Source organism: Podarcis tiliguerta (genome assembly GCF_965153285.1).
Source record: "Podarcis tiliguerta genome assembly, chromosome: 9".
Classification (NCBI taxonomy): domain Eukaryota; kingdom Metazoa; phylum Chordata; class Lepidosauria; order Squamata; family Lacertidae; genus Podarcis; species Podarcis tiliguerta.
Window position 1 is genome coordinate 5,841,308 of NC_139542.1, and position 27,460 is coordinate 5,868,767.

The 27,460-nt window shown below is 46.7% G+C and overlaps 1 protein-coding gene across 4 annotated transcripts in view; it reads right to left on the reverse strand.

Annotated features, from left to right (window-relative positions):
• PTPRA (protein tyrosine phosphatase receptor type A) overlaps positions 1-27,460 on the reverse strand; it is a 78,930-nt gene that overhangs the window by 12,423 nt on the left and 39,047 nt on the right. For all 4 annotated transcript variants that reach the window (XR_014501818.1, XM_083398329.1, XM_083398328.1 and 1 more), the window contains 11 exons: positions 23,007-23,091; positions 20,321-20,394; positions 18,763-18,899; positions 13,586-13,676; positions 10,820-10,896; positions 8,168-8,204; positions 7,108-7,205; positions 6,852-6,971; positions 6,145-6,311; positions 2,568-2,703; positions 978-1,127 (listed from right to left, as the gene is read on the reverse strand). Coding sequence is in view for 3 of the 4 variants with exons in the window: in XM_083398329.1 (XP_083254455.1) it covers positions 978-1,127; positions 2,568-2,703; positions 6,145-6,311; positions 6,852-6,971; positions 7,108-7,205; positions 8,168-8,204; positions 10,820-10,896; positions 13,586-13,676; positions 18,763-18,899; positions 20,321-20,394; positions 23,007-23,091 (1,172 nt within the window). In the remaining variant the exon portion in view is untranslated. The remainder of the gene's footprint in view (positions 1-977; positions 1,128-2,567; positions 2,704-6,144; positions 6,312-6,851; positions 6,972-7,107; positions 7,206-8,167; positions 8,205-10,819; positions 10,897-13,585; positions 13,677-18,762; positions 18,900-20,320; positions 20,395-23,006; positions 23,092-27,460) is intronic.

Here is a 27,460-nt window from a genome sequence, read left to right on the forward strand (position 1 = left end):
GGGTTGGTGATCCCTCCTCTGCAGCCTGCCTGCCTGCCTGCCTTTCCGGGATCACAGAATTGGGAAGACCAAAAGCAATCTAGTTCAGCCACCTGCCAGAAAACAGGACATTCTCCCCTCCAGCAAAAAATAAATAAATCCTGAACAAAGTATGTAACAGTTTGCCACATATGGAAATGGGCCTACAAAATATGCAGGGATTTAAGATATGTAAAATGAAGGGAAGTCATTGATATCTTAAGGATGTAAAATGAGTATTTGAAATTGTAAAACAGAAAATTTGATAAAAATTATTTAAAAAACACAAAAATAAGTAGCTCTGGGTAGCTGACTGGGGGGCGGGGGAAGAGATCTGATTACCGTATGGCTGGATTGAAAGGCCCATGACTTTGCCTGTTCTACTTCCAACAGCAGGGTCAGATTCGTTATAACCACCTTGTACCTCTAAGGATAGGATAGGAAATCCTCAAGTCTTGTGGTCTCCTGATTGCCCCTTGTGCTAGTTCTCCAAAGATATTCCCCCATGGAATTCCAAACCATGAGCGATATGCATACAATATTAGCCATGGCTCTGTCTTCACCGTTAATGGGAAGCCAGATTTAAAATCTGTGCTGCCAATCAGGGACGGGGAATCTGTGACCCTCCAGAAATTGCTGGACCATCACTGTGCCAGGCTGATGGGAGTTGGGGAGTCCTTCCTTACTTGGAGGGCACAGGTTCCTTCTCCCAGCTGTAAATAATCCCATGACACCATGGCTAAAGAAAAGCAAGTTGGTTCACATGTGCCTGATTGGTTAAGCCTTGCTCTCTGGCTCCCCATAGCCATCTGGTTGGCCACTGTGAACAGGATGCTAGACTAGATAGGACACTGACCCGATCCAACAGGCTGTTCTTATGTTCTTCAAGTCTAGTTGTCTCTAGCCACAGTTGTCCCTGGTAATGGAGGTCCTAAGCTCCTGTAGCTGCTGCCCCTCACCTTAAACTCTTCCTCCAATCCGTTGCTGCTGGTCCCTGGGATCTTGTTGTAGATCTTCTGGAGGTGGATCTCCAGCGAGGTCACCTCCAGTTCTGTATCCCCATACAGATAATGCTCCAGAAGAGCTTGGTAGATGAACACATACTGCATCTGAAGGAGAGAAAAAGCTGCTGTGAGACGATCATGCTCCACATTCAAATAAGCCCATTCTCCGAACAGGTTCAATGGGCTCACAGAGCATGAACATGAGCTGGGAATGCGTGACTATCCCAGCATTTGCCCTGAGAGGGTCGTGATGCTTTGCATGGAGTCAGGATGGTACACGCTCCAAGAAAGCACGTTGAAAACATTATCTCAAGCTTTTCTGTCTCCCCTCCCGCTTCCCCTGCCAAGTTAACCCAGAGCAGCAGAAGGAAGATTCAAGGGCAGTGACTCCAGTTCCCTTCCCTGCCAAAGAGCACCTTATGCCCCAGTGTTTCCAACAGGAAAATGTCAGGCGAATGGTGGCGTTTTCCTGCCAGGTATGCTGGGCATGTGGTTCCAAAGCTCTCCTTGCTGAGACTGGAAGCTCTGCTGATCAGCCACTCTGCACCCCCCAGGTAAATTCAGAATAGGCTTGCCAGAAGTCCAACAAAAAGGGGAAAAGAAGAAGAAACTTGCAGTTTGTGTGTGTGTGTGTGTGTGTGTGTGTGTGTGTGTGTGTGGTCAGCAATGAAAATCAGTCAAGAAGTTATCACTATTCCTTCACAATGCTATGGTCGGCTATTTTAAGTCCACAAATGACATACAATTGACAACTTTTAAAAACTTTGTTATGATGCTACCTTTAAATTGAGCAAAAGTTAGTTATGTAAATAGCTTCGTAGCTTATGCTAAACAGTGCACAGAAAGGCAAACAGCATAGTAAGTTTTTATATGTGTTGGAAGCTGCCCAGAGTGGTGTAATAATAATAATAATAATAATAATAATAATAATAATAATAGTTGTTGTTTGGTTGAAACAGAACTGCAGCGGAGCAGAAGCAGTATTGGTTGTAATAAACAGCAGTTGTAACAGAAGTCGATGCCTTCTTACATTCCTAGTTATGGAGAGAAGGCAGCAGGTAGCAGATGGAATGAAGGTGCAATCCTGCATTGCATAGCAGGGAGAGGCATGAGAAGCAAACTATACTATGTCCTGGGAAGGCACAAACTAAGTTCCTTCTCAGCGGCAGACTGTGAAAGTGTGAATTTGAAGTGTTGGGACTCCCCTTATCAATGCAGTCATGATCTTGGAGCCCTGGCAAAGCTGACTGACCTGCCTGTTAAGCAGGCAAAAGGCAGAAAAAGGACCAGAGAGACAGGCTTGGAAAGAGAGGCTTCATTATTCTTTGCAGGGGGAAGGAAGGAAATAATTCTTAGGGATTTGTGCTGCCTGAGTTCTGCTGAAACGTTTGAGGAAAAGCTCAGGGTCACGTGATTAAGTCTGCTTACCTGCTCATTTACACACAGCAGCAGGTTATATTTTGGGTTCTTTGACAAACAATAAATGCAAAGGAGAGTATCTGGCCTACACAGCATGAAGCTTGCCCTGCAGGAGACGAGACTTACATCGGTCTGTACCATCTGGCAGCGCTGCGCCCGGATGCGGCTGACGAACCCGTAAACGTCCACCTTTCTCTCAGTGAGCATCATGTCCAGCATGGCATCAATGACAATGAAAGTTCCCGTTCGTCCCACACCAGCGCTGGGGGGTGGAGAAGAAGAGAAGGGAAAAAAAGGTCTCCTTTGAGAATTCGGCCCCGGCAGGCGGTTTCTGCCAAGCAACCCACACAAGCCAGATCACAGCACGCAAGTGACAGGCAGAGAAGATGATTCATTAAAGAACCAAGAAGCTCAGGGGCCTAACATCTGTCTGCTTAGCCACCCTTGATGAGCAGTACATGCAGGGGATTCCCTGTGGGAGGAGATTTGGAAATGGTAGGCGTGCCTTCTGACAGCTTGGTTGTGCCCACCGTTGGATAGCTTGGTTGGTTAGAGCGTGGTGCTGATAATGGCAAGATTGCAGGTTCAATCCCCGTAAGGGACAGCTGCATATTCCTGAATTCTTAGGAGATTCCCAAATCATTCCTAGATGATTTGTAAGGGGTGATATGATAGCCATGTTCAAATATATAAAAGGATGTCACATAGAGGAGGGAGAAAGGTTGTTTTCTGCTGCTCCAGAGAAGCGGACACGGAGCAATGGATCCAAACTACAAGAAAGAAGATTCCACCTAAACATTAGGAAGAACTTCCTGACAGTAAGAGCTGTTCAACAGTGGAATTTGCTGCCAAGGAGTGTGGTGGAGTCTCCTTCTTTGGAGGTCTTTAAGCAGAGGCTTGACAACCATATGTCAGGAGTGCTCTGATGGTGTTTCCTGCTTGGCAGGGGGTTGGACTCGATGGCCCTTGTGGTCTCTTCCAACTCTATGATTCTATGATTCTCAGGGCCCCTTCCAACTCCACAATTCTATGATCAACAAAAAGGGCAGTTCCCGGAGCCTACCATCTCCATCTAAAACCACAAGTCTAAAAGCTTGAACTATCAGAATTTCATGGGGCTAATGGTGGACTGAGAAAGTACATTTCTTGATCAAGGTGTCTATCCTGCCAGGTAAGTATCTGCTTGTACTCTTGGCGACTGCCCTGAACATCACTTGTCAGAAGGGTTTAACTCGGTGACTAGTAAGTTAAAAGTATTTTACATTTCTGTTAGATCAAGACTCCCCTGTTTGGTGCATGTGCTTTTTCAGGGTCTGAATAGTGTGAAAGATTATATGTCATTGGGGGGCAGGGGGAAGTGTGTGTGTCTCCGTATGAACTTATTTTTCTGGTTATTTTGTTAATATTGCTTCATAGCAAGCAGTGCTTCCCCCCCCCCCAGGGGTACTGAAGCGTACGCAATATTGGCACATTTTGTTCTAGAAGAAAAGTTGTAATTGTGATATTTCACTTCTTTTTAGTTGCTGGCTTGCTAATAGTGTTTCGTAGATTGTGATTGTTTTACTGGTTATTTTCTAATTATATTTTATGAATTATGTTGTACTTGTGATGTTCAAATATATTGTTGTTCTTTACTGTTTGTAAGCCGCTTTGAGAAACGTTTGAATGGAAAGCAGTATAGAAATACAATAAATCAATACCCATATAAAAGAGAAAATAAAGAAAGCACATTTATTAATGCTTGTGTTAGGGAATAATAATAATAATAATAAATTTTATTTATATCCCGCCCTCCCCTGCCGAAGCCGGGCTCAGGGCGGCTAACAACACTAAAATAGTGCAACATTATAAAACATTATAAAATTAATTAAGATCAAATTCAAAATTGATGGCAACCATAAACTAAAGTTTTGTAAAGATTGCCAAAGGAGGGAGTCAGGCTGCACCCTGACCAAAGGCCTGGTGGAACAGCTCTGTCTTGCAGGCCCTGCGGAAAGATGTCAAGTCTTGCAGGGCCCTGGTCTCTTGTGACAGAGCGTTTCACCAGGTTGGAGCCGCAGCTGAAAAAGCCCTGGCTCTAGTTGAGGCCAGCCTAACCTCTCTGTGGCCTGGGACCTTCAAGATGTTTTTATTTGAAGACCGTAAGTTCCTCTGTGGGGCATACCAGGAGAGGCGGTCCCGTAGGTACGAGGGTCCTAGGCCGTATAGGGCTTTAAAGGTTAAAACCAGCACCTTAAACCTGATCCTGTACTCCACCGGGAGCCAGTGCAGCTGGTATAGCACCGGATGAATGTGATCTCGCAGCGAAGACCCCGTAAGGAGTCTCGCTGTGGCATTCTGCACCCGCTGGAGTTTCTGGGTCAGTCTCAAGGGCAGAGGGGTAGTACCTCTGGTGGAGGACACATCATGCGCCTTATGGGATAATTTGTCCACCTTCATATGATTAACCCCTTTCCATTACATATCTGCCAGGCTTTGTCTCCACTGGTTTTTTGGTGCCTATTGCAGATCCTCCCCTTTCTGTGCAGCTTTTAAGTGGGAATCTTTATTCCAGTTTTTGCTCAGTCACTAGAGCTTGAGACTCTTAATCTCAGGGTTATTGGTCCAAACCTGTCAGGGAACTGCCATCGGAGCGGGAGGCGGAGAGGAGGCTCCCGGACGATGGTGGAGAGGGTCCTAGTAGAAGGAGGGATAGTCCATCCGCTGGGGAAGGTAATCAGCGTAACACCAGTGCGAAAGGGGAGGAGATGGAGGAATCGGAGAGATAGCTCCAGGACTCTTCGCAGGAGACCAGCAGAGAGGGTACGAGTACTCCGTTGCCCACACCCACCTTGCGCAGAAAACTTTCGCGCAGGCAACGGGGGAGGAGACTGGGCGTCAAACAGCTTCTATGCTGGAAGCGGTTTAAGAAACGGCCACTGACGAATTCTGCCAGCGACTGAGGCAGCCACGGAACTTGAGGCTGTCCTGACAGAAAGGGTTCAACCATGCAACCTAGCCAGGAGTAAAGGCAACTTACGCACGAGCAAACCCTAGAACCATTACAAAACCCCACATTGGGCAAACGATTCCTGCATTGCAGAGAACTGGACTAGATGATCGTCAGGGTCCCTTCCAACTCTATGATTTTAATGTAATCAATTTAATTTAATATCCTTGCATGGAGGCGCAGGTGACCCATCCAGCTGTTTTTGGACTCCCATCATCCCTAGCTAGCAGGACCAGTGCTCTATTTAAACACTGGTCATGGGGACATGGGTGGCACTGTGGTCTAAACTACAGAGCCTAGGACTTGCCGATCAGAAGGTTGGTGGTTCAAATCCCCGTGATGGGGTGAGCTCCCACTTTTCGGTCCCAGCTCCTGCCCACCTAGCAGTTCGAAAGCATGTCAAAGTGCAAGTAGATAAATAGGTACCGCTCCGGCGGGAAGCTAAACGGCATTTCCGTGCGCTGCTCTGGTTCGCCAGAAGCGGCTTAGTCATTCTGGCCACATGACCCGGAAGCTGTCTGCGGACAAATGCCGGCTCCCTCGGCCTATAGAGCGAGATGAGCGCGCAACCCCAGAGTCATCCGCAACTGGACTTAACAGCCAGGGGTACCTTTGCCTTTTACCTTTAGACAGATGAAGGAAGGAAGGAAGGAAGGAAGGAAGGAAGGAAGGAAGGAAGGAAGGAAGGAAGGGACTGACGAGCTCCAGACTGACCTGCAGTGTACGACAATGGCCCCTGCATACTGGGGGTTACATGTCTTCACCTTCTTCAGGAACTTCAGCATCCCAATGGGAGTGAAAGGGACCCCAAAGTCCGGCCAGCTGGTGAAGTGGAATTGCGTCACCAGGCGCTGAGGCTTCTTATTGGTGACATCGCCTACCTGGGTGGAAGGGTGGGGAAACAGATTGGACATATTGGTTAACTGTCAGGCATCTAGAGTCACGCCAAGCTCTCCAAATCCCTTCCTTTCATCACTTGTAAAAGTAGAGATCAGGAATGACAGGTTAGACTAAGGGAGAGAGGGGTGTGGTGGGGTCCCTTCTCTTCCATGCCCAAAATTGATAAAGGTCGCCTCCTCTCTGCTGAGCAAGCAAATTCTCCATCATAATCTGGCACCAGGCACACCAACTATGCCTATGCCTACATCTCTCCAAGGTTGGTCCACTTTTGCTTGGGCTATGCCACTTCAGTATTTGGGGTGGGGGAGAAGAGATGTACAACAACAACAAGAACACCCTTCATACAAAAAGAACAATAACAACCATAAAGAACCATAAAGAACAGCAACATCCATACAGAAGAGAACTTCGATGCTGGTTTCTCACCTGGTCCCACCAACCCTACTGATCTCCAGCTGCAGCATTCTGGAATCAACAGACTTACATAAAAAGGGAGAAGAGAGGGGATCAAAATGAGATACCTGCTGAATGCAGAATTTCCGCACCGTGTAGTCAACTAAGACCGTCACATCTTCCACGGACACTCGGATATTTCCATACGTCCAGCAGCCCTGATCTGGCCAGTACTGAGCACATTTGCACTGGAGAGAAATACACATTTTTTAAGAAAACACAGACCAACATTTTGAAATTATTAATTACCTGCCCTTCACATAAACATTTTGCTTTTACGCGGCTCTCGTTTCACTTGCCACAGAGCCTCCGGCAGCCACTTGCCTCTTTCCTCTCTTTCAGGTTGGTCACCATGACAATTGTTGCTGTGTTTTGCTCCCAAATCATCCTCCAGAAGTCGTTCACTGTTTCTTCTTTTGGTCCTAAACAGACCGAAGGGAAAAGAAAAAGTGGTACAGGAAGGTACTTGCAGGTGGGTGGGAGCAGGGTGTGTTTGTTTAACAAGACCTTTAAGTGGTATAATAATTCTTCCATATTGTCAGGGCTGTGTCAAGGCTTCAGGGAATTACGATCCCTCCCCCGGTGACAATCAAAAGGCAGATAACCGAAAGGAGTTCTTACCATATGATTTATTCAGTATTCACAGAGAGTGACAAAGGAACGCTGTCTCTATAATGGTGGCGTTGCTCCAGGTCAAGTCCCACCCCTTCAGTCCCCCTTAATCTATGTCACCCCTGTGGAGGCTGGTCAGTGCCTTCTGCCTCTGAGATTTGTGTTCTGCTACTTGCACAGCCCATCTACCGTACTTTTCCGTCTATAAGATGCCCCCATGTATAAGACTGGACCTAATGGTCAGGGGTCCCTTTACCTTTTTACCTGTTGTTATGCAGCTGAATTCCTGCCTTTTGCCACGGGGTGGCAGCAAAGAGGCACTCGCTCGTCCAACTAAGAATCCACTAGCTACCCTTTCAAACAGCACAGCCTTCCCAGCACCTGACTCCTTCCATCTTTCCAATTCCAGTATACACCTGACTTCTGGAAAACAGGAGTCCATTTTGACAATATGCTGGGGGCCAAATCTTCACGGGAGAAACCCTAGTGGTTGACCCACATGAGCTGTAGATTAAGTTGTAGCTTTCTAGGCACCAGAAAAGATGGGTTGATGTTTACACAATTTAATCGTTGCAATTTCCCACTGTGCCCATGATTGATTTGATGAGGGCAATATTCCCCTGAGCATCCTTCCTGAGGCTGGCTGCCAGAGCGGCACGGGAACCAACTTGGAAACTCAGAAGAACGTTAACGCACTGCAAATATGTTTTGCTCAGCATAAAGCCTCCCAGCCATTTGGACAGAAATTCGAAGGAAAGCAAGTGTGACTTACCTTGGGCTGCAATGAACTTGTTCTTCTCTTGGTACCCCTGCCAAAAGGAAAGAAAGCAAGAGAAAGAGGGAGCTCGTTTGTGCCTCTGGCATGCGAGTCAACTTCAAAGTCTTCCGAAACATTGGCACCTTCTCAGGCACCACACAGAGTGAGCTCTTTACCTTGCCAATTTTGTGTTGTACATAAGCTGTACGAGGGCCAACGAGAGGGGTTAGAGCAGTTGGGGGTGTTACATCAGCACCAAAAAGCATCTGTTTTTCGTGTTTTTGGTGCGGTGCCTGAAGGGGAAGAATACTCATCACCACCAGGGGGAAAGATGTACAGGGCATAGCGCAGTCACACAGACAGAGCTCTCTCTCCCTTGGAACATTTTACTGGAAACACAAAAAAGTGGATGTGTGACTTGATCCTGGTGGCAGGCAGAAGCATGCTGGATATCTAAACACAGTGCACCTGATTCTTACCACACCCTTCACAAAAAACCTCTTGAATACAGTAGTGTGCTAGCACCCCACAATTTGTGTGTGGTGCTCTGGTTAATGCAAAGTAAAGGTAAAGGACCCCTGGATGGTTAAGTCCAGTCAAAGGTGACTATGGGGTTGCGATGCTCATCTCACTTTCAGGCCAAGGGAGTCGGCGTTTGCCTGCAGTTTTCTGGGCCATGTAGCCAGCAGGACTAAACCGCTTCTGGTGAAACCAGAGCAGTGCACGCAAATGCCATCTGCCTTCCCGCCGGAGCGGTACCTATTTATCTACTTGCTTTCAAACTGCTAGGTTGGCAGGTGCTGGGACAGAGTGATGGGAGCTCACCCTGTCACGGGGATTTGAACTGCCGACCTTCTGATCAGCAAGCCCAAGAGGCCCAGTGGTTTAGACCACAGTGCCACCCGCGTCCCTGTGCTAATTTGTGTGTGCTACTGCTCTGGCTAATGCAAGAAGGATGGTGCAACAAGAAATGCCAGGCAATGATTCTGCTCCTGACTTTTCTGTCTTCTTGACAAGTGCTGTTAAGACTGCACTGGTTAGGGGTGCTTTGGGCATACAAAAGTAGAGGCAGGAGATGAGAGAGAGACAGAAAGGCAAGGAAGTCAAGTGGAGATTATGCATCTACCAACAGTGCAAAAACAAAACACTGCACTTCTTTAAGGAGCTTCTGTATGCAGAAACCACTAGCACATCTAGCTACATACTGCCTACTCTGATTGGTATATAACAGTTCTCTCCCAGCCTCCTTATCTCTAATCTTTAACTACAGGTACCAGGGATCAAACAGCATGGCTCCTTCTGCAAGCAAACCATGTGCTCTCCCACTAAGCTATAACAGAAGGCAAAGCATCTGATGTGGGGATACAGCCAGGACTGTGATGACACCACAGCCTCCAAAAATCCACGTTCTGCACCAGGAAAATAGTCATTCCTCCAGGGATGAACTGCACATCTCCATATTAGAATGCATCTTCAGTAGCACTCATTTAAAATAATTAAGGTTTTTTACAAAGTGGTTTGAGGGAGGTGGAAAACAGAAGGGCAGAGCTTGGGCAGGAAAACAAAACATACGCACTACAATAAAGTTTGCAGCCCACCGATGCCCCTTCCTGCTTCAGCCAAGCCACGTCCACCCTGTACCCAACGTCATCAGGCATGGTGAAGATGTGGTTCTCTGCCAAAAGTGGGACTCGCAGGCATCTCCATTCAGCTGATTAGTGTGGCTTGCAAAGAGCTATGCCTTTGCCTGGGCGTTTGATTTTCAAACCATATGGGCAAAGGAAAAATGGGTTTCCTGATGTCATTTGTAATGTCAGATAATTGACAGGTGGGCAGCTGCACCCATCTGCCAAAACTGGCTTGCAGGGAGGGTGGGCAGGTAAGAATCTAGCCAGCTGGCTGGATCCAGTTCTCCACCCCTGTTCACAGCACTTGAAGGCTCCTTGCTTTGGAGACTTAGCTGGCAGTGGGCAGGATCCACAAATCATAACTGCTGCACAGCTGCCCTTTCGAGAAGGAAACCTGTGCAAGGTCAAGGGAAATGAATGGAAGTTGTGCGACAGCAATGCCAGGTGAATCTGACTTACTGTCTGTGCACTTTTCAAGCTATGGAGAACTAGAAGATGTTAGGATATTTCCGTTCCACCTTAAAAGGGAGCAGGATGTTTGTGTCACAGCCTGCGTATTTCCTGTTCACAGGATGTTTCTGTTGTGTCTTTGCTTTCGTTTCTCTCTCTGTGTCTGAGACACTGAAGCAGGCAGTCATGTTTTCTTTGTTCTGATCAACGCTGAATAAACTTGTAAATAATGCTCTCCTGAGTGCATCTTTCACTGTGCATTATCTGCGTGCATCAGCTCTGGAATGTGGCAAGCTATTTCTGGAGCAAGTGTCGCTAATTACTGATATTGCGTGTCTACGGGAGATCGATGGACGTCCGGAGACGACGTGGAGTCATGATGGACTTTGTCTCCCTGGCAGTATCCCAACAGAAACTTGGTGTCTGTAGGGAGCAGCATGAAGCAACCCAATTTTGCCTACACAACTGGAGCTGCACATGTCTGTAGATCACCTGCAACACTGCTATCAAGGCAAGCATGGGAGCTGGTTAGCATTCTCGTTGAAATAACGAAGTCTCATTCTGCTTCATTTCCCTTGCAGATACTTACATTAATAAAGGAGGCATTGATGTAATCAGAGTCTGGAACCCCTTCGAGAGGTGTCAGATGAACCCTGGAATGATCATCTAGGAATGAAGGTAAGAAGCGGCCCATTAAAAGAAACAAGTGTCAGGGCGACATTTAAAATGTAGGGGCTTCAGAAAGGTTATATACGGCCAGAAGGAAGTGAAACCTTCAAGAGGAGAGCATTCAGGCTTCCCCTCAGCGCACAGGGAAGCTGGAGAAATGGCAACTCATTACAAACTTTGGCCCAAGTTTATTGTCAACACAGGATAAAACCTTAATGCAGTGGTTTTGAATTGTAGCGGGGGACAGAGGGTAAGAAGAAGCCGACTCTCCTGACCTGTGCACATTATATAACACATTTACAGGAACCACGTAAGGGTAATAATAAAACATTTGCTTCACATTGATTGCCTCCAGTTGCATTCGTGCAGGGTTTCCCTAACTTGAATGTCCAGCTGTTTTTGCACTGCAATTCCCATCATCCCTGACCACTGGTCCTGCTAGCGAGGGATGATGGGAACTGTAGTCCAAAAAACAACAGGAGACCCAAATTTGAGAAACACAGCTTTAGTGGAAAGGTGCCAACTACCACATTTTCTGGGTGGGGTAGTAGAGAAGTGGGGGGCTGCAAGAAAAGGGGGGAAGCTGTTCCTTTGCAATCCTTATGGCATGCAGCTTAAGAAAGAAGTGCTGTAGCTGTGCCAAAAGTATGCCTTGACTGATAATTTATTTGTTCAATTTTATATCCTGCCCTTCCTCTCAAAGGAGTGACATGTGCTTAGGGCGGATGGCGAAGAGGGGCAGAAAGATAAAGGGTCCTCTTATCTCCAGGGAAAAATATTCCTCTCTCCAGGCCACCGAGTTTGGACATGGCCGCAAGGGGGTAAGAGGTGCCAGGGCCTGGTATGAGTTTTTTGGGCGCTCACTGGACCAGGGAGAACTTGCCAAAGACAATTCTGGATTGGTCACAGGTGGGGCGGAGGCCGTAGAGGGGAGGCAGTCAACACAGGGCCCTCCAGGTGTCATTGGACTACAAATCGCACCATCCTGGGCCACTGGCTATGCTGGTGGAGGCTGATGGAAATTGAAACATCTGCCATAGGATGTGTGCAAGAAGCAGAGAGAGTTTCTACTGCAATCAAAGTTACTGCCCCACAGAATGAAACTTGGCTGGTTTTCATCTGATCGTTCCATCGCTACTTGGGCAGCTTGCTTTTCCTGGTGGCACTTCTGAAGGCGAATGTGTGGCTGCAAACAACACATTCCAGGTATTTCCCCATACTTTAATCACTGCTCTTCTGTGGTGTGTCCTTCCTTCCAGACCATGATTCCAGCGGCTCCTTGGTATGGAAGACATTGGACCACGAAAAGAGTTGCCTCTGGGACAGAGTCAGGGCTGAGAATGCTCGCAAGGGAACAGGCTTCAGCTGAGCAAGCCCCTCTTTCGTCTGCAAGTGACTGGGTCCAGGGTGCGCCATCCATGTGGATCTACTAGCAACCGCTGGAGCTGCAGGAAGAGCAACAGGCCCTCAAACAAGTCCTTTGTTGTGTGGTGCGCTTTTTAATGAACATACTCTCGGAATAATGTTCTTTTGCCTCCAGCTTCCAAAACGAATGCGTTTTACCATATATGGCTATTGTTCTCGTTCTTGTGTTACAGGAACTGCTTCTGCCGCTCTGCCTCTCCCCCTGGTTTGTGCCACCCCCTCTGTTATTCCCCTTGACACCCACAAGCAAGACTTCTCCTAGGCAACCTCCCTCCCCTCTAATAACCATAGCTCCATCATTTTTGGCATAGCGAAAGAAACAGATGGAGAAAGGTTGACTGCCATCAGGCTAAAGCACTACTAGTTCAGCACCCTCATTTTAGGGGTGTCTACCCACTGGGAAGCGCAGGCACCTCTAGAAACAGGACAAATGTGGGGGCGGCATTTGGACCCCCTGGGTTCTTTTGAGCTTACTGCAATGAAACCACAAGGCCACCTGCAGAAGAAGCATTCTGTGTCACACTGCAACGTACAGGTAGCTGTTAGCTGTGTATGGCAAAGCAAGAGCTGTATATGGTTCTGCTGGGTCTCATCAGGCTCACTTGAGCCTCAATTTGAAGCAAGCCTATGCTGGGCACAGGATGGACCGAGTCTCTTTTGCACAAACCCTTTATGTGGGTGGCAGTACAGTGGTGCCTCGCAAGACGAAAAGAATCCGTTCCGCGAGTCTTTTCGTCTTGCGGTTTTTTCGTCTTGCGAAGCAATCCCATTAGCGGATAAGCGCTATTAGCGCTATTGACAGTTTAAGCGCTAAAAACGGCTTTTTAAGGCTTAAGGGATTAGCGGTTTTGCTGCTAAAATGCTTTTAGCAGCTTAGCGCTTCAGAAAAGGGGGTTTCGGAGCAAAAAAAACACTCAAAATTTTTCGTCAATTTTCGTCTTGCGAAGCAAGCCCATAGGGAAATTCGTCTTGCGAAGCGCCTCTGCAAACGGAAAACCCTTTCGTCTTGCGGGTTTTCCGTTTTGTGAGGCATTCGTCTTGCGGGGCACCACTGTAGTAGCTACATGCCATGGCTTTGGGTTATCAATCTCTGTCTGTGGTTTTGTTCCCCTCAGATGGTTTTCTCGCTCTTCCTTGCGAGAGATGACTAGACTGACTTTTTTTAAAGAGAATGTTTGGCTACAAAGGTGCAGGCAGTGTGCATCGTTCCCTTTAACACCACGGTAGCCAACCACCCGAGAACATCTTGGGCAATACTTACAAGGCAAGATGTTTACGTATCGGTTCTTCTCCTTGTTTTCTTCCTTGGAGGCAGCTTCACAGGTGGCCTGGATAGGGCACGCCGGGAGAGCCTGGGAGGATGGGGTAGAAAGAAGAAGGTGCTGTACCTTCGTTGAACAAAAGGGAGCAATCCGCACCCAATACACAGCCTCTGTGGCTTTTTATTCTGATCCTCTGAAATGGGCAGTGATAAACAGTCAATGATACCCAACTGGAAGTTGACCAGAATGTGCATACCTCACCAATTGTTGGCTGGGCTGCAGGCTTGGCTGCTTTTACATCCCTCCCTCCCAGAGCTCTGACTTTGTATTTGCCTTCTGTCTCATCCTGCGTCGTTTGCGATTAATTTTTTTTGTGGCCTTTTTAAAAAGCTGCCCTTTCATTTACTTCATAATTTTTATTTTTGCCTTACGACAAGAGTTCTAAATTGGCTAAAAGCCTTCCAAGACCTATGATGGACTACATGGAATTGGCGGAAATGACTGGCAGTATCCGAGACCAGGGAGAAGAGTCGGTGGAAGAAGATTGGAAAAAATTCAAAGTATATTTACAGAAATATTGCAAAATTAATGAATGTTAGAAGAATGCTGGAATGAAGTTATATGGTTTTAGCAGAAATGTTATAAAGAATTAAGCAAAAACTGATTGTTAATGGGCCAAAGTGGAAAATTTAAGGTTAGATTGTGTTAAGATAAATTATAGAACAAAAAATTGAGAAAGATGGAAAGGATTTGCTGAAATAGCTAATTGAACTAGAATACAAAAAAGGGAGGTGTGAGGAGGTCGATGAAACAAGTAAATGAAAGGTAAAGATATGGAAATATTGGATGTGTTTTTAAATGTTTTTGTTTTTCTTGTTGTTTTGCTGTATTGTTTTTTCTTTTTGTTTTTATTTTCGATGTATTGTAAGGTATTGTTTTGTTCTGTTAAATTTTTTATTGTTTCTTTCTTCTTTTTTCTGTAACTATTAAACCTCTAATAAATATTATTATCTTTTTTTTTAAAAAAAAAAGCCTTCCAAGACCTGTTGTACATTGGAGAACAGGACCACACTGTCAGTGCACAATAACAGGGAGACTCAGAGGGAAAGAATTTGTCCCCACCCAAATCCTGGACTATGTCATTCTTGCAAAAAAAAGTTGAAAAGGAAGGACGCCAACACAAAACTTTGCACTGCCTGGGATTGACCTAGTAAGGTAGTTGTTCATATAGAGCTGGCTGGGGCTGATGGAGGTTGCAGTTTAAAACATCTGCAGTGAACCAGGTTGGAAAAAGTGCCTGAACTCCATAGAGAAATTGTTGAGCCATATTAGTGCTATTTAGCATGATACATAACAGTTTGTGCTCAACGGCATCAAAGGCCACTTTAAAATCTACAAAAGGTGCAAATCGTCCTTTGCTAAGAGATGCATAGTTGTATATTACATGCTTTGGCACAAAACAGTTGCCCGGAGTGGAGAACTCATTTCTGAACCAGCTTGTTTTCTCCTGAAAATGCTGTTCCTTATAGTCCAGGCCTCAGGTTTAGCTACAATATTAATCAGGCTAATTTGTTTGTAATAAGGAGAGGTTCAAACTCTCCCTCCCTCTCTCTCTTTAATAGGTGGTGATAATTGTATTTTGATTCCTGTCAGTTGTTAGGTTGAAATAATAAAAAAGCTGGTACAATACTGGAAGCCAACAGTATTTTTCTTCTTAAAAACTTCACTGCAAATACCATTGCCCCCTTGGGCCTTGATATTTGGTAAATTTGATATAATATACTTCAAAGTGCTGGTATTGACCTATAAAGCCTGAAATGGCTCAGGACCGCAATACCTCAAGGACCGCCTCGTTCCATATGAACCTACCCAGACCCTGAGATCATCTTCTGAGACCCTCCTTCGTGTGCCACCTCTTCCTCAAGAGGTCCAGAGGGTGGCAACACAAGAACAGGGCAGGGCCTTCTCTGCAGTGGCTCCCCGTCTGTGGAATGCTCTCCCCAGGGAAGTTCACCTGGCACCTTCATTATACACCTTTAGGTGCCAGGCAAAAATGTTCCTTTTTAACCAAGGCCTCTAGTTGATCTGATTTATATCCTATGCCCTTTTATAACGTGTGTTTTTTGGGGGGGGTGCTATTGGGTTGTTGCTTTTATTTTTATTATGTATTTTGTGGTTTTGTATCTTGATTTTGTTCTGTGAACCACCCTGAGACCCATAGTTGTCAACTTTTCCCTTTTCTTGCGAGGAATCCTATTTGGAATAAGGGAGTTTCCCTTTAAAAAAGGGAAACGTTGACAGCTATGCTGAGACCTCCAGGTATGGGGCGATATATAAATTCAATTTTTTTTAAAAAAATCACCGTTTCCTTGGTAATTGGTGGAATGGACAAAACGTCTGATGGTCCCATGTGTTAATTTTTGACCAGCATCAAGGCCTCCATGAAGAGTGATTTAACTTTATAGAGGATCAAATGTGCTGCTTAGCCTTAAAGGTAAAGGTACCCCTGCCCGTACGGGCCAGTCTTGACAGACTCTAGGGTTGTGTGCTCATCTCACTCTAAAGGCCGGGAGCCAGCACTGTCTGCAGACACTTCCGGGTCATGTGGCCAGCATGACAAGCTGCATCTGGCGAGCCAGCGCAGCACACGGAACGCCGTTTACCTTCCCGCTAGTAAGCGGTCCCTATTTATCTACTTGCACCCGAGGGTGCTTTCGAATTGCTATGTTGGCAGGCACTGGGACCGAGCAACGGGAGCGCACCCCGCCACAGGGATTCGAACCACCGACCTTTCGATCGGCAAGTCCTAGGCGCTGAGGCTTTAAACCACAGCACCACCTGTGTCCCATAGCCTTAGGAGGCAGGTTATAGTGTAGTGATGGAGACACCTCATGTGAGCAGACTGCCTACAATTACAGTACAGATAAAGTGTTTAATGGGTTAATGAATGGGGGAATCACCCTTTCATTACAGGCTTTTAGCTAATCCTATCAACTTTTTGCAGACACAATAAGAGAAGCAAGTAGTTACTTCATGCTATCTTGGCACACAAGATGGCAGCAAAGTCCCCTTCCGTAAAACCTCAGATTACATAGCTAAATCGCTATGGACTGGCCCCGGTACAACCTTCTGAAAGAGGCAGATTTCCAAATAACAAGTAGCAAGTGAATTAGGAAAGTGAAAACTGGATAGAGGAAAAAACCTGTTTGGAGCAGCAAAAAGCGAGGAGGGGGAGATGAGCTGAACATGAAACTATGAAGAATAAAACCCTGCCTCTGCAAAGGTGAATAGATCCAGATCTCCAGTAGATCTTCACCCAAAGGATTGTTGTGCAAGGGGTCAGAGTGTCAGTAGGGTGTTGTCCCCTGATCTATATGGGAATGATCTGAACCTATAAATTTCCTTTGAAGCTTGGGAGGCACTGCAGATGTAACACGATTCTTGGAGTGGGGAAGGAGACCTAGGTTCAAATCCTAGTTCGGACAAGAAATTCACAAGAGCATCTCAGCAGTCACTAACTCACGGCCTAAATTACTTTTCAGGTTTGCAAGTTGCTCTTGTTTCTTTTTTGGAGAGGGTGGGGCAACAATAGAATGGGGAAGATATAGGACATTTTTATGCTGAGAGGGCTGCCCAAAAGCACTTATTTATAATCACATCACTGAACCGAGCAATCCCAGCCAAGTAGTTACTTCTATCACTATTGAGAGACATCACCTTGCCGACAAAGGTCCGTATAGATAAAGAAGGCTGGTCACCGAAGAATGGATGCTTTTGAATTCTGGTGCTGGAGGAGACTCTTGAGAGTCCCATGGACTGCAAGAAGATCAAACCTATCCATTCTTAAGGAAATCAGCCCTGAGTGCTCACTGGAAGGACAGATCCTGAAGCTGAGGCTCCCATACTTTGGCCACCTCCTGAGAAGAGAAGGCTCCCTGGAAAAGACCCTGATGTTGGGAAAGATGGAGGGCACAAGGAGAAGGGGACGACGGAGGACGAGATGGTTGGACAGTGTTCTCGAAGCTACCAGCATGAGTTTGACCAAACTGCGGGAGGCAGTGGAAGACAGGAGTGCCTGGCCTGCTCTGGTCCAGGGGGTCACAAAGAGTCGGATACGACTAAACAACTAAACAACAACATACTTGGATCCAGCCTTACCAGGTTGGAATTAAAGGCAACAGGTTGGGGAAGTCTGATAACTGCACACAGTGTCTTTCCTTCCCCTCTTTTGCACTTTCCCAGTGACAAAGATTGCAATGGACCCCAAAAGCAGGGGCCCTCTTAACGTGACCTCACTCATAACCGTGCATTATCAGCATCTCCTCATTTCCATAGCTACACTTTGCTGTGCATGTAACCAGCAGTGATTGAAGTGTGGCGATGACGTGGAAATCTTACTGGAGTCACAATCGGCCCTCCAATGCTACTCTGGTCTGAATCAATAATGCAGGGAACAGATTTTCTCCAGGAAAACAGGAAGAGGGCGTGAAGGAGCCTGGACAAGGGCCCAAGTAAGGGCAGGGTCAAGTAAGGGCAAGCTAACAGCCCTGCTGATCTAGAAATATCTGATTGGGAGGCGGAGCATAGCAGAGAACCAGGGATTGAGCCTCAGACATTTGAGCACGAGGCAACACCCATTCCTGCCACCTCTTAGATTTTCAAATGCAAGCCAGAAACATAAAAGCATTACTCAGGTTTGTCCTGTACAATTGGTACAGGGGAGGGAAGTCTTTCAGCAAGGTAAAGAAGGGCATTTCACTGCTTTGTGTGCACCATCCGACTCTTGACTTCTGCAGTACAAGCAGTAACCTTAAGCACTTCTGTGCATCAAAACAAACAGAATTCTACAACCCACACTGCCACATTTCTAAATGGCTTTCAGAATCAGCTTAGCAGGAGCTGTTAACCTTCGCCGGTAAACAACACGGTGACTGCAGTTATTCTCACTACGTCAAAACATGGCTAGCTTTCGAGCTCAACAGAAAAATGATAGTTCCTTAACAGCTGAGGTGTAGGGAGAAGCAGCTTGGACTGGTCTGGGCTTGATTTCATACAACTGGCATTCAATTTCAGCAAACAATCCTTTTCTTTTCCTTTTTCTGCCCAACCCCAGAACTCAGCAGGTATAAAAGTAGTGGGCTGAGAGGGAGGAAAAGCAAACTAGCAAAGGACTCACATTGAACTCTTCGCGGAAAAGTTTGTTGTCATCTGCCATTCGCCGGTTAATCTCCTCCTCCAGTTTATCCACAGGCAGTGGTGGGTACTTTCTGTTGGTGCTGGGAGATCTGGCAAGCAATGGCATGCTCTGGGGCTCTGCAACAGAAGAAGAGTCCGCTTGTTTTTGATGCACTAGGCAAGGGCACTCAAGAGACTACAACTTGGGTTACATGCACAGACAACCACACACACACACACACACACACACACACACACAAAAACATTAGTTCCCAGAAATCCATCACACTCTAGCATCACACTCTAGCATGATCAACAACCCCTCCAGGTTGTGGCCATGCAGATAGGGATGGGGAAAGGTTAGCCCCCCCATCCCTCTGTCTTCCACAACTAAATTTCCTTACTTTCCGCCCACTCCAAGTGGGGGGAAAGTAGCAGTGCTGCGCCTGGGACAACCGAGAGCTCTGAACATCCCCGTGGAAATTGCTCGGGCACAGAGACACTCGTTCCATTTGCCTCACTGCCGAGGCGTTGTGCCGCTAGCCGGTACAAGAATAAGAAGAGAAGACAGGGAGATGCAGCTGCTTCAACAAGTTGTATCGGACAGAACTCAGAATTCGCCCCCCCCCCCCCAAAACAGAGCCATTTTCTGCAGTGGATTATTTTAGCAGCAAAAGCTCGACAATCTGCCACAGCCTAGTTTAACTACAAAGAAATAGGGCAGCTAGCTGGTAGATGACCTGAAGCATGATGAAGAGCCAGGACATCATTCTTCATTCATGTGAAGGGAAAATAATAATAATAATAATAATAATAATAATAATAATAATAATAATTTATACCCAGCTCTGGGCGGCTTCCAACCCAACACTAAAATACAATAACCTATTAAACATTAAAAGCTTCCCTAAACAGGGCTGCCTTCAGATGTCTTCTAAAAGTTTGGTAGTTATTTTTCTCTTTGACATCTGGTGGGAGGGCGTTCCACAGGGCGGGTGCCACTACCGAGAAGGCCCTCTGCCTGGTTCTCTGTAACTTGGCTTCTCATAGCAAGGGAACCACCAGAAGGCCCTCGGCACTGGACCTCAGTGTCCGGGCAGAACGATGGGGGTGGAGACGCTCCTTCAGGTATACTGGACTGAGGCCATTTAGGGTTTAAAGGTCAGCACCAACACTTTGAATTGTGCTCAGAAACGTACTGGGAGCCAGTGTAGGTCTTTCAAGACCGGTGTTATATGGTGTTGGCATCTGCAACATTTAGGTGGAATTGGGGTGCTGCAACCCTGGCCAGCATTAGGAGGAGGGGGAGCTGAATGGCCGGGCCATGTTCTGGTGCTGAGGGGAAGTCAACTGGACTGGCATATGGGAGGTCCCACAATCCAACCACCAGTATGCAGTTGTAAGATCCATCCAATCCCTTGGACACACTGTTGAGGTGACCTCCGGTGAGGACTATGACATCCCTCTCATATGGCATACCCCACGGAAGGAAAAGGGTTGCCAGGACTGCCACACTGTGGTTCTAGCTTAAATTGTGGGAGAAGAAAGGCCAGACTTACCCATGTCATCTGTCCGTCCATTAGACAAATGAAAGGAGTTGGAATGGCTCCCGGCTTGCTTGTATTTTTTGAACCTAGCAATGAAAATACATGGAAAATCAGCTGAGCCAGGTTCATATCTGAGTTATCTAATATGCTGCAGGGAGCAGGTCTTTCTACCTGCACAAGTGATCTTTTTCAGAGACTTAAATAGGACACTCTCCCGATGCCTGGCATAAGAAGATGAAGCCGGAGTTGTTTACCATGAAAGGGTGGTTGATGTGAACGGGCACAGAAAGTGTGGCTACTCACAAGGTTGCATTTGAGGGACACCCAAATTGCGGACACCCAAATTTTCAGAACCACTTTGCTTCTATAGAGCATCTTGAACACTCCAGTGAACTTTGCACAACACAAGAATTTCAGGGGGTTGGATTAGATGAAACTAGAGTTGTCCCTTCCAACTCTATAATCCTATGATTCTAAGCATGCTCTGCTAATGTAACAGCTGCAACACTGATCTACAAATCAGGAAGCCCCCCAGTCCAAGTCTTGCCTCTGGCATTAACTCACCAGATGGCCTTAGGCAAGTCACTCCCTCTCAGCCTCAGATCTGCAATACGGGGACAACAGTACAGGGGGCTATGGCTGCTCTGATGATTACAAATCAGTGTATGTGAGGCACTCTGAACATTTGAAAGCACTAATTAAGTACCATCCACAGACAGGAGATGGGTGCTGAGAGTGAAGCCCCCAGCAAGCGATTTGAACCAAGGACTTCCTGCTCAAAGCACACAACTATATCGCCTCCCATGCCATGAATTCATAAAAATCATTTAACTAAAGGTCACAGAAACAAGTCAAGGAGACAGTATCCACAAATGATCACGAAAGCGGGAGGAAAGCAACAGCTGGAGAAGCTGAGAGGTCAGAGTGCCCACTCTTACACGGTAGGAAATCACAATAGAGATGAAATTTCAGCTCAAGAAGCTGCCTTCCTTCTCTCATATCCACACCCAAACAGTGTTTGCTGTCTCAAATGCAACACTGCATATCACCTTCTGTTTCAAACATATGGTCTTGGATTCTGCCTTGGTCAGACCACACCGGGAATACTGTGTCCAGTTCTGGGTGCCACAATTTAAGAAGGATATTGACAAGCTGGAAGGTGTGCAGAGGAGGGCAACCATGATGATCAAGGGTCTGGAAACCAACTCTTGTGAGAAACAGTTGGGTAGGTTTAACCTGGTAAAGAGGGGCCTGAGAGGAAATATGACCACCACCTTCAAATATCTAAAGTGCTGTCACTTGGAAGATGGAGCAAGCTTGTTTTCACCTGCCCCCGAAGCCAATTGAAGCACAGGTGCCAAAACATATAAGCCAAATAGCCAAGCTTGTGGCTGATTTGCAGGCAGAACCACTGGCTCAAGAAAGATGGCTGCTCTGGTGCAGGGGGGAGGGTGCTGCTTAGTCCAGGCCTGTCTCAGGAAAAGAAAAGAGGGGGACTGAATATCTGGCTGGAGCTGCTGCCCCACAAGCCTGCTTACTTTCTGTCAGGTCTCGCAGGGCCCTAGTCTCTTGGGACAGAGCCTTCCACCAGATTGGAGCCGCAGCCGAAAAAGCCCTGGCTCTAGTTGAGGCCAGCCTAACCTCTCTGTGGCCTGGGACCTTCAAGATGTTTTTATTTGAGGACCGTTAGTTCCTCTGTGGGGCATACCAGGAGAGGCAGTCCCGTAGGTACGAGGGTCCTAGGCCGTATAGGGCTTTAAAGGTTAAAACCAGCACCTTAAACCTGATCCTGTACTCCACCGGGAGCCAGTGCAGCTGGTATAGCACCGGGTGAATGTGATCCCGCGGCGAGGACCCCGTAAGGAGTCTTGCCGCGGCATTCTGCACCCGCTGGAGTTTCTGGGTCAGTCTCAAGGGCAGCCCCACGTAGAGTGAGTTACAATAATCCAGTCTGGAGGTGACCGTCGCGTGGATCACAGTGGCTAGGTCAGGGCGAGAGAGGTAAGGACGCAAGGCAGAATATGAGGAAGGCAGCGAGAGCTTTTTGCTTCATCCTCCTCTTTGCTCAATGAACCCTCCTCAGGTTCTTTCCACCCTGGATAGGAAGACAAGTAACGGCTGGGCAACCTGCCATTTTGCATCAGGCCAATTACCCAACGTGAGGGGCGAGGGAAGGAAGGCATCAGCCGAGGAATCTGGAATCTGTGCAACTTAAAGGGCAGGTACCACACACCATCCCCCCGCGGAGCTGCCTGTGGGCAGGAGAAGCAGTGCTTACTTGACCTCTTGTTATCGGCACAGCTGTGCTTACGAGGGTGAAGAGGGGGAGGGAGGAAGCTGGCTTGGTGCAAAATGCACCAGCAGGAGTGCTGGATTGGCTCCACTGGCGGGTTTGCACAGTGCTGACCTCCCCAATGCATCTCCCTTCTCCCCAATCCAGAAAGCGCAGCAACGCTAGCAATAGGAGGTCAGGTAATCACCACCCCTTCCATCCAACTGCTCCTGCGCCTGCAACAAAGATTGCCTCAGGGATTGGGAGCAACTGGAGCCCTTTTTAAAAAAACAACAACCCAACAACAACTGAGGTTTCTCTATTTGAAATGAATTAAAACTGGTCAAGGTGCAGCTCTAAGAGAAACATGTCAAACCACAGGAGCCCAGCAAAAGGAAGTCAGGAGGTTTGCCAAGCAGCACTTACCTTAACATATACAGGACAATAATAATAAATACTATGACTAGCAAGGAAGATAATGCCACCATTACGGCTATGATGGGTGTCTCATCTGGAGGGAGGGGAAAAAGAAAGAAATGTGTTTTAGAAACTGCAACACCAGGTATTTCAAAGAACGTAAGGAAACAATTGGGAGTTCCTGATTATTTCCTTAGAAGTTAAAGTCACTTGATGTCATGATGGTATCAGGGAACTGATGCATGGGATTCTCCATCATACTGGCTGGTGGAGAGTGTGGGAGCTCAGGATCCAGGCTTCCAGCCATGCCTTGTTCCCCATCCCTGGCATAAAGTATCCCGTCAGATCTGGAATTCGGATTTCAAGCTAACCTTGGAAACCTGAACTGCATAAAGCCATGATCACAGAGCTATGTTAACCCAGTGCTTTTTTTTTTTTTAATGTTTAGGGGTACTCTCATTTTCCTACTCATTTTGAAATACTGCCCCTCAATGAGGCCAAACCTAGATTCACAAAATGTTTAGGGGTATGCGTCCCCCTGTGTCCCCCCAGGAAAAAGCACTGTGTTGAGCTATGTCTCATCATCCTTTGTACTGCCTGAAATGTCATGTTTTCAGTTCCTTCTCAACTGCAGCTGCAAATACGCAAGGGGCACACAAATTCCTACATGGCCAACTTAGATGCTAATTGCCTACTGATCCGTGCACAAAGTAACACTTGACAGGGGAACTCAACATGGTAAGAGAGAGACTTTTAAGACAATGCATTTATTTATGATTGCACTTGTGTTCTGCACTTTCTTCAAGTACGTGGCTATTCTTTGCTTCAGCTCTTCACAACAACCCTGTGTGATAGGATAGGCTGAGAGATGAGTAACCAAGCCAGTAAACTTCATGGCTGTTTGAATCCAGGTCAAGCAATCTGTCCACGTTAAGTAATCCAAAAGAATGTTAGATGAGTCAAGGGGGGGGGGGGGGAGAAGCTGGGCAGATTTCAAGGAGTAAAGGAAAAGCAACCATCAAGAGTGTGACACTCCCCCCCCCCCCAGTAGAGAATAAGTTAGATGTACGGTTTGGTCTGATGCAGTCCAATGAGCTGCTGGAATTTGGAAGTGTGAACTGGCTGTGAGTTCATCTCTCCAAAGAGAATTCTTGTACAGCGAATTTAGATTCCAGGCAAGTCAAAATTACATGCTGACACACAACAATGGAAGGCTGTTTGGTGCATACTTAAAGCATTTTGCAGCCCTGCTTTCCTACACGTTCTCTGAAAAGTAGGGGGGGCAGGCCCTAGGCAATTCTGTTGTTAGCTCACAGCAGACAGAGCAGTCACACACTGAGCATTTTCTCCCATTCTTTGAAATATGCAACAGGTTTACAAATGAGCTGCAGCCTTGGCTGTTTGTGTCCTTGAGAGCTGCCGAGTTTGTACCTTTGTCCTAGCAACTCCCGTACTGGAAAGAGGATTGAGAAGTGACAGCAGGCAGAAAGCAATGGGGGAATCTGAAGAAAGCAGTTGAAGAAAGCTCACCGTTCTGCTTCCTGGCTGTGGTTAACGCTTGCAGTGGAAAAAGCTCCAGCTCTGAGTCAGATGTGTCAAAGAGGGAGGGTGCAAACCCCAAAGACCAACATCTCCTTGCCAGATGCATCCCCTGGAAGTGCCACTGTAGGTCCTTACCTTCTCAACCGTCCTTCCCACTAACTGGCCAACCCCAGATGAAGTTACCACAAGGCCAGGAAAAGGAAGCAGCTTGCCCATAGTGCTCTCTCTCTCCCCCCCCTCATTAGAGCAGCCTGCAGCACCAAAAGCAAATCACGCTACACCACCTATTCTCTCTCGTTCTCCCCAACACCTAAAGGTGAGGCTCCACATTCCCCATTAGATGCAGGAGAGTCTGACATGAACGATTAAGGGATATTTGATGTGGAGAATCCAACTGCAACCCATAATTTCCTGTCCAGGTATATCTGCGCTCTCTCTATTCTTTCTCTCCACCACTGTGAAAATGCTCTTTACACATAAGAGCTTATCTTGGTCACAAAAAGATGAGAGCTCTCTCTCTCTCTCTCTCTCTCTCTCTCACACACACACACACACACGGATTTATGCAGCATATCATATTTGTGGAGTCAGTGTTGTGTTTGACTAGGACCTGGGAGACCAGCGTTCAAATTCCCACTTGGCCATGAAGCGCACTGAATGACTTGGGGCCAGCCACTGTCTCTTAGCCTAACCTACCTCAAAGGGGTGTTGTAAGCATAATATGAGGAGGGAGAGAAGCATGTATGAAACCTGAGCTCCTGGGAGAAAAGGTGGAATATAAACAAGCACATATATAATTTTGGGTGCTTGCGAACCCAAAGAACATGTGTCTAGTAAGGAATTTAAGTACATGTGTCTAGTAAGGATTTAAGAACATGTGTCTAGTAAGAAAATGACAAATACATCTTACTTTATTAACCCCACATCCCAAAAGGTGGGAGCTTTCTTAATTATGCCATTACCAATACATACCAGTCTGAAATTAAGAAGGTGTGAAGATACAATTTTGTGATTGTGTGTTAAGAGGGCAAAATGTTTTTACCCTGGACTGAAAGTGAAAAATTGAACAAACTGGTAAATTTCTTATTTGAGGTCTCTACATAAGGACTGGTGAGGACAGCAGGCTGGTTCAGAAAATGTAAACTTGGACGCAAGTGCAAGTTTTCTGTATATCCCCTCCACACATGTATGACTTTGGCATGGGTGGAAACTTCCTCAGTAGGAAATATTCCAGTACTGATTGACAGATGGCAGAAATAATATTCAGCTTTATATTCTCCAGGCAGGATGCCAAAGCTAGCACAAGTATGTGAACAGCATGGCGGGGTGGGGAGCAGAGGTATTGCCCCATGCTCTGGAAATGGACACAATATAAAGGGCTGCAACCATAAGCCAACATCATACACCTGTGAAGACTGTGGATTTTGTTTTATTCGTCCCTCCCATGAGGAATTCTCAGCTCCCCAAATATTAGCTGTGCCTGAAATCTACTTTGTGAGTTCACCCAGAAAGAATAATACACCTGAGCACCTGTTGTTATTCAACAAAGAGTTTAATGCTGCCCAAAAGACAGCAACAGACTTTTCAATACAAGGATGGATCCTGAAAGGCTGGAAAGACCAACCGACTACCTGTGCAATTAGGTAAGAAACTGCGCCAAAGTAACTCCCCAACATTGCAATTAAGTCTACAAAATTTACCAGCCCACCGAAATAAATTGCTAGCCTGTTTGCGCCTCCCCTCAATCTTCCAGCTCGTTGCAGCCTAAAAGGAACACAACTTTTGTGAGACTACTTTGCTTGGTGGAGAGAGTCTTGCTTGCCAAGCTAACCATGCAGATGGCTCTTTATTTCCCCTCTGTTCAGGCCAATTTCGTCCACCTCACTCCTGCCAAATGCAGGGAGTGTGGAAATGAAACTTTTGAGTCACTAGAAGCACCCTCGATGTAAAAGTGACTAACGTTATCTGACATGAAGCTGATCAGATGCACTCATTTTCATTTCTTGTAACTGGCCCTAGTGCTCACTGTTTTTAAACTGAGCTGGCGAGGTTGGCGGAAGACGCTCTTGGAAGCTCCCTCCACCCTGGAGGTGAATGACATGATAACAACCAATGCAGCCAACGGACACATTGCCTGTTGCTTCCTCTGTAGCGTTACTCAGCCGCAGACCACATTGCTGGGGTGGAGTGTGGGAACAGAGAAATGCACAACCAGGTGGGTTCAGTTTGGATATTTTGGTTGAAAAGGCTGCATTGATATTAGCAGTCAGTACAGGCCAGGCAAGGCCAAAACCAACAGCAACCCATCGCTGTCATGCAGTCTGGTTTAAAAAACAGGAGGCAGTGAACTATCCTGCCTTGTTTATAGACTCCTTCATGCACACACACACACACACACACACAGAGAGAGAGAGAGAGAGAGAGAGAGAGAGAGAGAGAGAGAGAGAGAGAATACTGGTGGGAGTTAGCAATTTCTTGCTGGCACTGCAAATAAAGGGGACTGATATGATTATGCGCATATCAGAATACACAAAGTGATGTTGCAGATACTATTATCGGAATAGCACGCGTCAAAAGAGTTGTGCTTATGAATTCCCCTGCTGTGAGACAGAAGGTCGAACAGTTTCGGTGGTGCCTTGAAAGAGAGAATCAGGGACGCAGAAATGGCTGAGCATCCAGCCTGTGAGAGAGGGATGTGTGCCTTGCCTTACATCTTGACAGAGTAAAGGCTTGGAACAGTCTGCAGCGCTGGATAACAACCCATTGTATTGCTCCCATTTGCTCAGGGTTCCTGAAGTCTGGGTGGGATTGCAAAAAAAAAAAAAGGGGGGGGGAACTTTCCTATCTTCACTACAGGATGGATATGAAGGATGTACCCAGAATGGGTGGAGAAACCTGACTGCTTACACCAGGGGTTGTCA